This window comes from Perca fluviatilis, chromosome 14 (genome assembly GCF_010015445.1).
Source record: "Perca fluviatilis chromosome 14, GENO_Pfluv_1.0, whole genome shotgun sequence".
NCBI lineage: Eukaryota > Metazoa > Chordata > Actinopteri > Perciformes > Percidae > Perca > Perca fluviatilis.
In genome coordinates, this window is record NC_053125.1 from 35,007,577 (window position 1) to 35,023,167 (window position 15,591).

The window sequence follows — 15,591 nt, forward strand, 5'->3', positions numbered from 1 at the left end:
TGACTGAGAGAAGCATCAAACAAGTGTGAGTGTGTTTGTGAAATCCTGGAGACATGTTGGACAAAGGTGTCTTCAGCTGAGACCAGAGACCCTCCATCAGATTCAGATCTTAGTCTCTCAGGATCACATCCTTCCCCCAGTCTCTGCTCCTCCTCAACACATTTACAACATTAATATAATACAGTTTTTTACAATCACTTTGGCACTAATTTCAGAACCTTGACATAATTTTTCAAAACTCTTCAAAACTAACCCTACAAAACTCACAACCAATGATAAAAATACACGTTTTTCAAAACTCTAACACTTGTTTCTATTGCTTGGATACAATACACATAAACCAAAGATCATATGTTCATTTAACAAAAATCAGCTGTTCAATATGACACAACTTAACATCAAAGTACTACTATTTCAAAAGGCAATTCACACATTACATTTCAGATGATTGTCTATTCATTTCATTACAATCATCTAACTATCAATGGATACAACTGCTCAAAATGATAAGTAACTGTTGCATTACTCTTAATGACTAGTTGTATGGAAACAGACAAACAATATTCCATGTTTAGATCATGAAAGTTTCAAGATACAGAGATTCATTGTCACCAGTTAGTGTGGAGCATGAACCAATCAGAATACAGTATCTATGGATGGATCCATGTACTACCTTTACTGTAATGTACTATTGTTTTTCAGACACTGTTTCTATGGTCCCATGTACTACCTTTACTGTAATGTACTACTGTTTTTCAGACACTGTTTCTATGGTCCCATGTACTACTACTGTAATGTATTACTGTTTATCAGACACTGTTTCTAAGGTCCCATGTACCACCTTTGAGGCTATTTACAGTATTGGGCTGGACAAGACAAGACAGAAAACCAGACTATCAAAATAAAACAGGAAACAGAAAATAAACAGAGAAGTCACAATAGGGAACACAACAAAATATATACAGACCACAATACACATCACAGGATACAGGAACAGAAAACTACAGAATAAACATACAAACACAGGAAACATACAGAAATCAATAATACAGGCAACAGAAATGAACAAACAGGTAACAGAAATGTCCGTAGCCATCACAGTATCACCTATTTTTGTACTACAATATTTAATGATTAACCCGGTGAAAATATGGGTAGCTTGTGTGTGGGTGATCTAAAGTAACGTTTCAATCACAATCAATTAGTTTTTTGATCCAATGATTTTGCAAGTGCAAGATTTCTTTAACGATATGAATGCACAATGCCATGTTTTGAACATTAGACAGTCTGTGTTACAAGTGATGACCGTTGTGAGTTTTGTGTCTAGAGTTTTTTTAAATGAAATCAACGTTCTGAAATTAGTAGCAAAGTGATTGTAAAAAACTAAAAAATGTAGGTTCACAATACATGTTTGCCATCCTAGATGTATGCCAAAATAAAAAGACAGAAACCTGTTTTTCAAAATGCAATCACGTGCCATCTGAGCAGTGTTTGGAAGATTTGTTGACTTTGAGACTCAGAAATCCCCCCAGAACCTGAAACTTTTAATATTCAGGCTGTTCAATATTCATTCATTCATTCGTTATCTGTGTCTATCTGTGTCTATCTGTGTCAATATGTGTCTATCTGTGTGTATCTGTGTCTATATGTGTCTATATGTGTCTATCTGTGTGTATCTGTGTCTATCTGTGTGTATCTGTGTCTATATGTGTCTATATGTGTCTATCTGTGTGTATCTGTGTCTATCTGTGTGTATCTGTGTCTATATGTGTGTATCTGTGTATCTGTGTATGTGTATATCTGTGTATATCTGTGTGTATCTGTGCATCTGTGTATCTGTGTGTATCTGTGTCTATCTGTGCGTGTATCTGTGTAACCTAAAAAGTATTGAATTCAGTAGCCAGCCCTAATCGTGAGGCCTCTGTGAAATGTACGAGTGTATATATATCATGTGCATGTAAACATAGTCAATGCTGGTGAACCACATTGGTTCAGACTGAATGTTGCCATTACATTTTCTAAAGACCTTGGGCCTGTTTCACAAAACCAAGATAAGGGATTAAGCCGGGATTTCCTGGTTATCCTGGATGAATTAAGCCTTGATTCGGTTTCACGAAAGCGGAGGCACATAAATCACCATGGAGATTTATTCTGTGCAGCTAGCCTGGTCCTGACCAGGCTAACAGTCAGGATTTATTTAATCCTGGAGCCTTTTCTGATCACCCAGCAGAGGTTTTACCCTATTGTTATTATCAGCCTGGATTAAAATACAACAGGTGCATATTGCTGTTTATTTAAGTACTGTTATTATTTTATTGTTGTGACCATTATTTTTTTTATTTATAATTATTCATGTGACAGTCATTGTTACTGTTATATTGCTGTATGAAGACTGCTGTTCATATTGTTGTTAGAAGTTTGATGAATATATTATGGCAGTTGTTGAGATTATTAGAAAAGGCTGATAACATTTCAAATGTGTTTTAAATGAAGTCTGTTACTAAGGGCAATACATACAATGCTGTACATTTCTATAGTTGGCCAATGCACCTTGAATTATCTTAGTTGATTAATTTTTTTAAATTCTTTAACAATAAGGATCATGTTTGCATTGTATTTGGCATTCTTAGCACACAATTTATGTTGTCCAAAACTGGGAATATAATTTGGGAGGATTGTACAATTTAAGAACATATCCTAATGGTACAATCCTCCCAAATGATAGTCTTAGTTCACTGGACCACTAACTATCTAGTGATGTAGGCTACTGTACATTCATGTAACAACAGGGAGAGGACACCTCAATGGTTTTGACCTCATATTTGGGGAAATAACTAATGAATATACTCTGTTCCATTCAGTGTGCATGGAATTTATCACTTCATTTATCATCACTTCATTATTATCTTCATAGTTTCTAGATTTTAGAGTCCAATTTCTTCAGTGTCTTTTTTTCTATGTCCATATATACAAGGAGCAAGGCATATAATATGTAGAAGAACTTCGGCCTCTATAAAAATAAAAAAATGAATCGCGAGAAAAGCTGGCAGATATCGGACCGACTGAATGATAGTCTAAAAATATACATTTATGAACTACTGTTCTTAACTGAAACCATTCAATGAGTCACTGTCATTTGCAAAACGAACAGTTGTACACTTTGCATTAAAAGCGAGCAGTGGAAGTTAATATGACTTAGGAAACTTATATTTTAGCCCATGAGAGGAGGAGGAACAGAGTGAAAGAGATATTTACGCATCATGCTCACTTTTAAGGCAAAGAGTACAACTGTTAATGTGTGCAAATGATTAGTAGCCTAATCCTTGAATGGAATGATTATGACGGCTTCAATTCAGAGCCGTGGTCAGTTAATGTATATATTTAGGCTACAATTACGCATTCAGTCGGTCCGTGTTTCACGCTTTCTCTCGGTTTCATTACAGCGGCGTTTCTTTTCTTTTTATACAAGTAATGTGTTTCACTCGTCATACTTCCACAAGAAGCTGCTGCTCACTCTGTATAAAGTATGTACAATGCGTATTCTCCATTGTGGCATCAGTAAATCTGTGATCGACCTCGCGGTCTTTTGAGGAAAGCCGTGGACGCGCATCTATCTGAATTACTTCAGCCTGGCTCAACCTAGTCGCTCCTCCTCAGCCTGGCTTGGTCTTTGTGAAACGCACCAAGCCAGGCTGCACAGATTAGACTAGGTCAAGCCTCGCTTTATCACTTATCCTGGATTTAGATATTCTGCTTTTGTGAAACAGGCCCCTGGTTGTTCCCCATGAGAATGACTCAGGTTTTTTAATTCAACTGTTAAGTTGTTTTTATAGTTGTTTGCTCTCTCCCCACAAAAGAACACTGGAATAAGTGTCTGTACAGGGAAGCAGGCACCGAGCCAGAAGTATGAGGAAACAGATCATATGTCATATCATATTGTTTGATAGCCATTAGCTGCCAAGATGGACAAGTCTCAGGGTCAACAGGGTTGAACAAGTAAACATGACATGAACAGCCATGGTCCTCCTCCCAACTATTCTTTTGATGAGCTCTATTTTTTAAGCTTGTTATGCACTCATGAGCTGTGTGTGTGTTCATTTCTCCTGAACTAAATCTATTGCCATCTCTCTGCTTTTTGCCGCATTAATGGTTAAAAATGAGTCTTTACACCAAGATGCTCTACATCGGGAGAGATTTGGCGTCATTTAAAAAAGCTTACGCTTAACAGACATGCTGCCCAATGTAGTGCAGTAAAAAGTACAAAATGTGCATTTCAGTGACACGCAGGACAAGAACCGTCCGAAGATATGGGTGGTTTGTTCCTCCCCTCTAATACGACACACAGGATCATTTCATAACACTGAGTGTATGTTTGTGTTAATAACAATAAAAATAACTCAGTGATTTGTGCAGTTGGTGATTCCATAACTAATATTTGCATTTACTTTGTTTACTTGTCACTGAATTCTCTCTACTGTATAATCCACTATATGTATTTGCAATGCCATAGAAATTGCTTACTATCATGTTACAGATTTTTTATATATATATAATAAAACAAAATCTGATGAATCTGGATAAACTTTGTAAGTGAACCCTTTGTTTTGTTATTTTGTAATACTTTTATTTGACTGTGATGCTCACGTCATATACAGTAAGTATTTCATCACCACAGTTGACTATGTACTACTCCTACTGACTATTTACTACGCCTACTAACAGGACACTCCCACCAAAGTGTATGTATAAAAAGAGCAGTCAGTGGTGACTACTCTTATCAAAAGAACAGTTCATCAAAGGAACATTGTGGTCTCATTAACAGGTAAGAGAGAGGCTTTCATGAAATTTAAAAGACCAATTTAATAGTAGGTCTTATAATGCCATTTTCATTGTGATACCAGTATTTCAAAGATTTTTTGCACTCAGTTTCATCTAGTGGTAGTTAACCTAATCCATGCTGAGAATGGTTATTATTGATCTCTCCCCACCAGGATTCTTCTGCTTTCCAGAGTGAAAATGGTGAATTATGAAGTGACTCTATCCACTGGCGATCTTGCCTATGCCACCACTTTTAACAAGGTCTTCATTAAGCTGGTAGGAACAGATGGGGAGAGCAAACGCACGTGGCTCAAAGGAGCTTTACAATTCACCAAAGGAACAGTGAGTCTGAAATATCCCTCTCTCCGTTTAAATGTATTACATGCTTCCTCAACGTTGCCTATATGAGATCTTATTCACATCAAATACTGTGATTGTATTGCACAAGTTAGATTTTCTCCACCCTTTTACATTTAGGGATTGTATAATTATTGAGATGTTATGGCTCAGTTCTTGGTTATCAAATACACTCTATCTTCATCTCTTGTTTGATGTCCTGGCTGTTTTTAAATGTAGCTGGCAGGTTTCACAATTCAATTGAAAATTATTTAAATGTAACAATATATTAACATTTTAAAGCACTTAAATATATATTAAGTAAACTTAAGTCACTTAGCGATCACATGCAGTGAATATTTAATATACTTTTACGTCCGTTTTGGTGAGCCCAGAGTGAAAATATGGCATTTTAAAAGTAGCCTACATTTACGGTAGCTAGCTAACGGTAGACTACAGAGAAAGTGTGATACTTTTACGTCCGTTTCGGAGTTATAGAGGGAAAATATTTCAGTCGACACATTAAGCAGAACCAAAATGTGGAACCAAAATTTACATTCTAATCCGGTCCGATTCCTGCCGGTTGCGTAGGAACCGGTTCCACAGTGGAACCGGGTTTCGGTACCCAACCCTAGGTAGGACAGGCCAGGTTAATGGAATGAGCAGGTAATAGACCTTTTTCACGGCAGACATGTTGACATGTCATAGTAGTAAAAGCACAGGCATATTCTAACCATTACTGATGGCTGCATTCCACTTAGGAGAGGTCCTGGTATTAAACCATTACTGATGGCTGCATTCCACTTAGGAGAGGTCCTGGTATTAAACCATTACTGATGGCTGCATTCCACTTAGGAGAGACCCTGGTATTAAACCATTACTGATGGCTGCATTCCACTTAGGAGAGGTCCTGGTATTAAACCATTACTGATGGCTGCATTCCACTTAGGAGAGACCCTGGTATTAAACCATTAATGATGGCTGCATTCCACTTAGGAGAGGTCCTGGTATTAAACCATTAATGATGGCTGCATTCCACTTAGGAGAGACCCTGGTATTAAACCATTAATGATGGCTGCATTCCACTTAGGAGAGGCCCTGGTATTAAACCATTGCTGATGGCTGCATTCCACTTAGGAGAGGCCCTGGTATTAAACCATTAATGATGGCTGCATTCCACTTAGGAGAGGTCCTGGTATTAAACCATTACTGATGGCTGCATTCCACTTAGGAGAGGTCCTGGTATTAAACCATTACTGATGGCTGCATTCCACTTAGGAGAGGTCCTGGTATTAAACCATTACTGATGGCTGCATTCCACTTAGGAGAGGTCCTGGTATTGTGCATGCTGACTCACTGAAATATCTTACTGGGACACTTGCTCTGTTTGTGTGTGTATGTGTGTGTGTGTGTGTGTGTGTGTGTGTGTGCTTACTGGGACACTTGATGGAACTGAGTCATCCTTAAGGTTATCAATTTCAGCTGTGCTTTTCCTACTATGACAAGTCAAACTGTCTGGTCCATACAGAGCAGGAGGGAGTGGCAGAGTCAGAAATGACATGAGAGTTAATAAGGCAAAAACATGAAACGGGCAATGTTTCTAACAAACTAAAGCATGGCTGAAGTAGGACTTGAAGCAGTTCAACATATTTGATGAAGTTGCATGATTCTTGCAATTTTGGGGTTGTATCCAAATGGTTGAATGCACTTAATGTAAGTTGCTTTGTATTGTAATGTCAAGTAATGTATAAACACTTTTATTTATTTTTTCTTTTTTTTACTCCAGTTGATATCCTGCCCTGTTTCCATTGGAAAGCTGGTCCTGATAGAGCTGGACAAACAGCCTCTCCCACTGTTCCCTGAAGACTCTTGGTTCCCCGCCAAGGTGGAAGTGAAATCTCCTGAGGGAGATACCTACACCTTTCCTATCTACCGTTGGATCACTGACAGCAAGGTGCACCGCTTCCGAGAGGGAACAGGTTTGTCTAAATTAGCTTGGCATCCTGTACGCTGTTCACTGACCACAGAAAGCATAAAATAAAGACACGTTCTGCCAGCCGGTCTATAAGAAGGCTGAAGTTAATTCATGCCAACATACTATACTGTATATACAGTATAAACAAGTTCAAACTGGGTTGTGGTTCTTTCTCCAAGCTCTGAGAGTCTTCGAAGACAACCATCATCTTGGCAGGTACAGTCGGCAGATGGAACTGGGTCAAAGAGAGAAGGCCTATCGGTGAGAGCTCAGAGCAACACATTTTTATTTCAGGCACTCCAAAACTAACATGCCTCCAAACCTCCTCCACCTTTGGTTAATATACATTCATGGCACACAATGAAAAATGAATCACAATATGACATTGTTACACCTGCCAGGGTTTATTTAAATTCATTATACTATAACATACAGTATGCTGCAAAATTGCAATATTACATAGATAAATAAATGCCAAGGACAGTACATTATTCTTAGATAAATGGGAGTTACACTGGTATGTCTTTCTGCTCTTCTATATTTATTCCAGCTGGCATGTGTATGCAGAGGGAATACCCCACTGCATGAAGTCAACGGACCCTCTTTCTTTGCCTTGTGAGATCCGCTTCTCCTTTACTAAGACCACAGAGTTTCTCTACACTGCAGCCACCGGGTAAGGTCCTCAATTTCTGTCAGAAATCTATCTGTGTTACTATGTACCTGACTATCAATGTGATTTAAGGCAGTATAATGAAGTTACTCTACTTTCATTTTCTAGGTTGACTGAACTGCAACTTAAGGGTCTGGCTGATTGCAAGAAGAACTGGACAAATATTGATGATATCAATCGGGTGTTCTGCTCCAAACGGACTGACATATCAGGTACTATCATGGACGTTTCATGAAATACTTGATACTGTATTTATAGTAGTACACAGGGGCGTCGGACTGGGGGGGGAAGGGGACTGAGTACACAGCGCCCTCATGTGAGGAGGGTCCAAAAAGATACTAGAATGAATAGCTGTCGATGCGGGGAGGGGCCCATAGAAAATACCTTTCTACAGGGCCCAGAATTTTGTGCTACGCCCCTGGTAGTACACTACACTGTATTTACTCAGATATTCGACTGCATTCCTACCAAAAAAAAACAACTACTAAATAGTTTATTGGCTTCTGTGCTTGGCTCAAAAAGGTGACAGAAGTAAACATGTCTAAACCTAAGTTAGGGTGTCTTAATTTTATGATTTTGTCCATGTGTAAAACATTGTTTTCCTTGTTCCAGTTTCACATGCAGTGCACACATAAGCTGATAACAGTAGCAGAGTAAGATTTTCTAGCCAACATTTTGAAACTCAGTCAAGTTTAACTCTGTTCATTTTCCAGACTATGTCCAGGAACATTGGAAGGAGGACGCTTTTTTTGGCTACCAGTATCTAAATGGTCTCAACCCCATGTTGATCCGACGTTGTTCAGCTCTGCCCGATAACTTTCCTGTCACTGACAACATGGTCTCCCTCCATGGTCAGGGTAGCTTGAGAAATGAAATGGAGGTGGATATCCTGATCTTGATTGACCTTAGTATTTGAAACAATCGTGTTCTGCCCCATGACATGTTCAATTAGGAATTGCATGTTGAATGTTTACTTAGTGTATGTAATATCCACAGTGTATGCATGTGAGTCAAATAGTCTCTCATCCTCACTAAACTTTCAAACAGAAAGGCAACATATTCCTGTGTGACTACAAGCTTTTGGATGGAGTGAAAGCAAACACCATCAATGGGAAGAAGCAGTACTTGATGGCTCCCCTCGTCCTGCTCCATGAAACACCTGATGATAAACTGATGCCAATTGCTATCCAGGTGAGATTAGAACTCAAATGTAGCTTATAGTGAAGCTTTAGGTTAGGGAGTAATCCCTCTTCCAGGACTGACAGACATGCACTACTATACTGTATATGTCATATATACAATATATACAGGGTAGACATAAATACCTTTTAGTAAAATTACTAATGAAGAACAAACATACTGCATATGAAGAATGTGGTTTAGAGAAAAAGCTATATTTAAGGTATTTTCATTGTAATTGCCAGACAGCACACCTCCCTCTTTCCTTTTGTCAAAGACATAAGAAGTTAGACATGAAATCATTGATGATAGAGGATCAACTGATCCTGTGCTCTGACCTGGGATTCAATGAAAATCTGAATTTCCTCGTAAGGGATCAACTAACTGAATAGCAGAAGAAACCTTTAGTAAATAGACGACAACATACAAAAATTACAGAACATTCTATAAGAACATTGATAACCAGTACTGGAGATGGATCCAATGGATTGAATAAACCGCATCCCCCTTCCTTCTCCTGCAGCTGAAGCAGACTCCAGCAGATGACAACCCCATCTTCTTTCCTACCGATTCTGAGTACGACTGGTTGATGGCCAAGATTTTTGTGAGAAGTGCAGATTTCAGTGAGCATCAACTCAATGTTCACCTGCTGCGCACTCATCTGCTGGCTGAAGTGTTTGCAGTGTCACTGCTGCGTAATATGCCAATGGTGCATCCCCTGTACAAGGTAACTGAAGGCTGAATACTCAACTTACTGTAGTTGTAGTTTTATCAACTTGATTTTATCTTCCAAAGTAGATGAATCATGTTTGTGTGTTTTTATTTTGCAAGCATTTCTCACTGCTAAATGGTATAGAAGCATCCAGATTTCTGACTTTGTTAACATGTAATAGTGTTACTAACAGAGTTCCCTCTTTCCCTCAGCTCCTCATACCTCACACTCGCTACACTCTGCAGATCAACTACTTAGCTCGAAGTCTTCTAATATCTAAGACTGGAGTTTTTACACAGGTACGTAAAGCTCACTAAACAACGTTTTTGTTTCAATGTAATTTACAGTATTTGTGTCTAACTACATCCCTTACATATCTGACTGTTATCTAGTTTGCAGCTTCTGGTGGAGGGGGTATGATAACAATCCTGAAGAGATCACTGTCCTCAATGACCTACAGCTCCCTCTGCATACCAGACGACATTGCTGAACGTGGTTTGGAGGCTGTGCCGAACTTCTACTACAGGGATGATGGACTCAAGCTTTGGGATATCATCCAAAGGTAGTACAGGTGGAAAAAAGTATCCCCAAAATCCTGCCCTCTTTAGTAGCTAGCGTTTGTTCTCTTATGTAACTCAGTTCAATTTCTCATTAATCATTTTGAGTCAGCCAACATTTGTGTAGGGTTTCCTGTCCATAATCTAAAGGTATTAACTACTAATCTGCAACATTTGAGCTCCACCACGCCTATTAATGTCTTTTTCCAAATAACCTTAACAACAGGCCGAACACCTACAGTACTTTGACATCGCTGATGAAGTTACCTCAAGTTACCACACTATGGGCACGCACTCTACCACGTGAGCTACCCAGGCGCCCTAGCTACTGCCTCTTGATTTGAGTAGAGTGGCAGTTGGTTATGACATTTTATCAATATTCCTGCCTGAAATACTTTGATAGATAATCTCGGCGAGATGAGATGAGAGGCATCCTTACACTTAAACATTGAAGGTGTCAGTTTCAATAAAAAACTATATTCAGTGTGGTTGAGTCCTGTAGCTCTGAGGTGATATCCAAGTATAATCATTTGTAATGGCAGAGGGGACTGTATTGGAATGACAGAATATGAAATGTGCACTTCTTTTGGAGTTTAAATAAAATGGATGATTCACCTACATAAATAGTTTGAATATAAACATATTTACTTTCTTGCCCAGAGTTAGATGTGAGAAGATCAATAAGTTTGCGTGTTAAGTACGGAGCTACAAGGCTAATATTTAGGCCAAAAGAATTACTTTGCTCCAAATTTTGGGGTGGCGTGTAGCTCAGTCTGTTGGGATTGCGTTAGAGAAGCTGAAACTAGCTGGATCAAGCCCGTGGGACCAAAGTGGGACGTGTGGATTTCAGGGTTTGTGTAGTTTATAATGAGTCAGACCACTGTAGTGTGTATAACAATACATATCTCAACTAGGAATGTGCTTTTATTTATCTACCTACATTTCTCAAAGGTTTGTGCAGGGAGTGCTCAGCTTCTACTACAAGAATGATGCTGAGGTCCAAAAAGACTCCGAACTGCAGAAGTGGATTTCAGACATTTTTGAACATGGATTTCTTTCCCAAGCATGCACAGGTGAGTTTTAATTTAAAAAAAGCTTATTATGGTGATAAATGATGCTTTATGTGCACATTTAGATATTATATTATCATAGTGCAAACATAACTCAACTAGTCATCTGGATGTCTTTGAGTCAGTTTATTCTTTCTAATTCTCAGGAATTCCACAGAGTTTCACCACCGTGGTTGAGTTGGTCAAGTTTGTCACCATGGTGATCTTCACTTGCTCAGGACACCACTCAGCTGTGAATGCTGGACAGGTGAAGCCTTTTAACTTAACCTATTTTTGTGGAATTGTGTTGCAGTTTAGTTTTTAGTTTAGAAGGCATTAACAAGAGTCTACAGCATGCTAACAGGTCTGTGACGCTGCACTTAGTCACAGTGATGCTTTGAACTAAATGCAACACGTGCTAAAATACTCACAATGAAAACGCTAACATGCTGACTTTTAGTATTTATGTTTACAAAGTTCACAATCTTAGTTCACCATGTTAACATGCAAACATTTAGTAATTAGCACAAAACACAAACAACAGCTGAGACGGATGGAAATGTCAGTTTTGCAGGTATTTGGTCATAAAGATTGGACAAATCTCATTTTGATGTGATGATGGCGCTGGATGACAAGTCAGAGGATCACCAAAGTGATTCCAACATGAATGTGTGAACGGGATTTAATGACAATCTAGGAAATAAAGTTGTTAAATTGAAAACCACAAATGTTAACCTCATGGTGGTGCTAAGTAAAAAGTCAGGGGATCACCAAAGTCATTAGGACCTATCCTCTGGGGACCACGAATCAGTGTGGACCAAAGTGGTGAACCGACTGACCTATAGACTGACACGGCGTGACTTCAAGGAGTATTAAAGTGTAACTCTCACCAAAATGCAACCTAGGACCTTGTTGTGAATGTACCCAAGTTAAACTTTAGTTTAAAAGCATATTTAGGACGGAAACGCCACTTTTAAGATTGACCGTATTTTCGTTTTTCAGTCAAATGGCCCTTTGAATGGAAGTGCTAGGGGCACTACTATGATAGCATCAAAATCACTATTTTTAAAACACTAAGGGACTGTTCGTTATTTATTTAAGGGGCCACCAGAGGAGTTTTGGGACCTTTCATCAAAAAAGACATGACCCTCCCTTCGCCGACAATAAATTTTGTATGACCCTCCAAAATGATTAGGAAAAGAGGCATGACCCTCCCCAACATTTCATTGATGCCTGCTATGCTGGTTTGCGCTTGGTAAAGACGTACAGATGCCCATTGTTTGTTTACAGCTTTGAGATACACGGCTTAACCTCTGCTTTCTCATCTTACGCATCACACTCCTCTGTAATGGTGTGGGGGCCATTTCAGTAGATTTACTTACTAACATTGTTGGGGAAACACAATAAGCATGGAAACTAAATGCACACTTACTGCATTACTTCAAATACTAAGTTACTCCTCTAGTAAACTAGTATTCACATGAAATAAAACATTGAGACCATTCAACAAAGTACACTGGGTAATAATCAATCGCCAATCATGGCACGGCAGTCTTGGAACGCAATAGACAGACGGTGGCGAAATAATTCAACTAAAATGTAACAGTGAACAATCAGTGTTCGACCTACAGTCTGTTGAGATGCCTCTCCAAACGCAGCGCAATCACACCATAAAACGTTAAGACACATTAAGAAAAAAGATCCGTATTTTGTCGTAATCCAATGACACGAAAAAAAGAAATCTACAGCGATCAGTAGATCCACAAAAAGGGTCACGGTGTATCCAGCAAGGCCTATATGAGTGTCACATTCACCAGCCAGCTCCAAACAGGTGAAAGAGGCCTCTCCACTTCGCCGTTTAAACAAATTGGAATAAATGTAGAAAAGTCAAAATCTACACAAAACGCGCAATCAAGCCGACATCAAATTTATATACATGGCATTTAGGAAACCTTTATGGCAACGTTGGCATGGCTAGATGTCCCATCGTCAGCCAGGTAATATTTTTTTACTAAAGCAGTATATGAAATCAGATGTATTACCTACCACCATTTAGTTGTTTTGTGTTATTTAAAATATTTATAAAATATCTGGTCATGCCAAACGTAGGCCTAATTATTCATTCATTCATATTCACTCATTTTTTAAACAATGCAATTACCCGTTTCAGCCACCAGGGAGGCAGTGCACCTCTTGCCCGCAGCAAACTCCACGTATGCGGTCAGACCCATCTGCTAGGGTGCTGATGGGGGGCCGAGACTACTACATGGAAAAATATGCACCAAACAAGCCACTTTGAAATGTTGCTCTTTTCATGTCACCCAACTTTCACAAAAGTTGGGTGACCCCCCCCTCCCAGAGTAAAAAATGTTGGGCGACCCTCCCCCCAGCAAAGAATAAAATGACATGACCCTTCCCTATTTTCCTCCGGTGGTCTATTCCATAAATACCGAACGGTCCCTAAGAAGGCCCCTCACAACATGAAGTATCACCAGGGGCTCTACACATGAACTCAGCATTGGGAACATTGTTTGTGTACACAGAGTTTAGTAAAAGAAATGTTTTAACAACTCACTTTAGTCAAAAAGTGTCTGTGAACACAATGTTCTCGATGCTGAGTTCATGTGTAGAGCCTCCGGTGATACTTGGAGCAAAGTGTCAAGCCTTCTTAGAGTGTTAAAATAATGATTTTGATGTGATCATAGGATTGCCCCCTAGCACTCAAACAAAAACACCATAATTCCTAAAGGTAGCATTTCCATCCTAATTATGCTATTAAACAAAAGTTTGACTCGGGTACATTCACAAAAAGACCCCAGGTTGCATTTTGGCGAGAGTTACGCTTTAAGCAGTAATCTGTCAATCATGAATTCATTGCAGTATGACTATGATGGCTGGATGCCCAACACTCCCATTACTCTGCAACTTCCTCCACCAACCACAAAGGGGGAAACAAGCGAGGCCACGATGCTGAAGACATTCCCTTCCATCAACACAACAGTTCATGGAATGGCCACCGTGTGGCTACTCAGCAAGCAGTCGTCTGACTTCGTAAGTGCCCAAGATTTTATGAAATATTATTATATAAATCACCTTTATGTTCAGGTTGAAAAAAAAGGGGTCACTATGTTGTTACGGCTAGACACCCTTTTTGAGCCACAGAAAGAAATCATGCTCACTACAACTGTACATTATATAGCCAATAGTTTAAGTTCAAACATTTCTAAACAGTATTTTTTAAATGTATCATTTATCTCATTAGGTCCCTCTTGGCCAATACCCAGAGGACCATTTCAGTGAGAAGATTCCCTGCAAGCTGATAAAGGATTTTCAAGGAGAGCTTGAAGGGTTAAGTGTGGTCATCAAAGCCAGAAACAAGAGGCTGGAGGTCCCATACACATACATGGATCCAACAAAGATGGAAAACAGCGTGGCCATTTAAATAGCAGAAGGTGTGACCTCCTCAGCTGTTGGCCAAATTCAGCTTCATATTAACACAAGTGAGAAAGGGAAGAACTGCATGTTTCTGTTTTTAACTGATACTATAGTGGAAAGAAATGACTGCATGTGATTGTTGTGTTCATGTATACAGTCTGATTGATTAAACTGTGGTGAAAAAAGGTGCTGTTTTAAATCATACACATCCTAAATCTTCGTAGTTTATCAATGACTACACAGGGCATCTTATTAAAATAAATTACAAACGAAAAGTAAAAAATAAAAAATGTGAAGCTGCTGCATTGAGAAGTTTCTTATAAACACATGTATCTTTCAGAAATAAAATGTGTCAATTTGCGCATGTCTGCCCTCATTGAACTATTTGATTATTTTCTGTGCTGCTCTACAGCAGTGTGTATTGTGTAGTAGCCTTCCACTGATAACTGAGCTATAGCTTGTTCTGTATGTGAGATTGTTTGTTCTCTGCCAGTTAATCTACAGAACAAAATATACATTATTCTGAGAAAACAATGAAATATATACAGTACAGGCCAAAAATTTGGACACACCTTCTCAATGCGTTTTCTTTATTTTCATGACTATTTACATTGTAGATTCTCACTGAAGGCATCAAAACTATGAATTAACACATATGGAATTATGTACTTAACTAAAAAGTGTGAAATAACTGAAAACATGTCTTATATTTTAGATTCCTCAAAGTAGCCACCCTTTGCTTTTTTGATAGCGCTGCAAACCCTTGGTGTTCTCTCAATGAGCTTCATGAGGTAGTCACCTGAAATGGTTTTACCTTCACAGGTGTGCCTTGTCAGGGTTAATTAGTGGATTATTTTTCC

The 15,591-nt window shown here is 38.9% G+C and overlaps 1 protein-coding gene across 1 annotated transcript; it reads left to right on the forward strand.

Moving 5' to 3' along the window:
• The first annotated feature begins 4,703 nt into the window (after nucleotides 1-4,703).
• Nucleotides 4,704-15,071, forward strand: LOC120572765 (polyunsaturated fatty acid lipoxygenase ALOX15B-like). Its single transcript, XM_039822192.1, has 15 exons — nucleotides 4,704-4,822; nucleotides 4,992-5,160; nucleotides 6,941-7,133; nucleotides 7,309-7,390; nucleotides 7,680-7,802; nucleotides 7,908-8,011; nucleotides 8,513-8,679; nucleotides 8,847-8,990; nucleotides 9,502-9,705; nucleotides 9,903-9,989; nucleotides 10,083-10,252; nucleotides 11,199-11,320; nucleotides 11,464-11,564; nucleotides 14,177-14,347; nucleotides 14,559-15,071. The coding sequence occupies exons 2-15, from the start codon at nucleotides 5,017-5,019 to the stop codon at nucleotides 14,736-14,738; spliced, it is 1,992 nt and encodes a 663-aa protein (XP_039678126.1). The 5' UTR covers nucleotides 4,704-4,822; nucleotides 4,992-5,016; the 3' UTR covers nucleotides 14,739-15,071.
• Nucleotides 15,072-15,591: the final 520 nt, after the last annotated feature.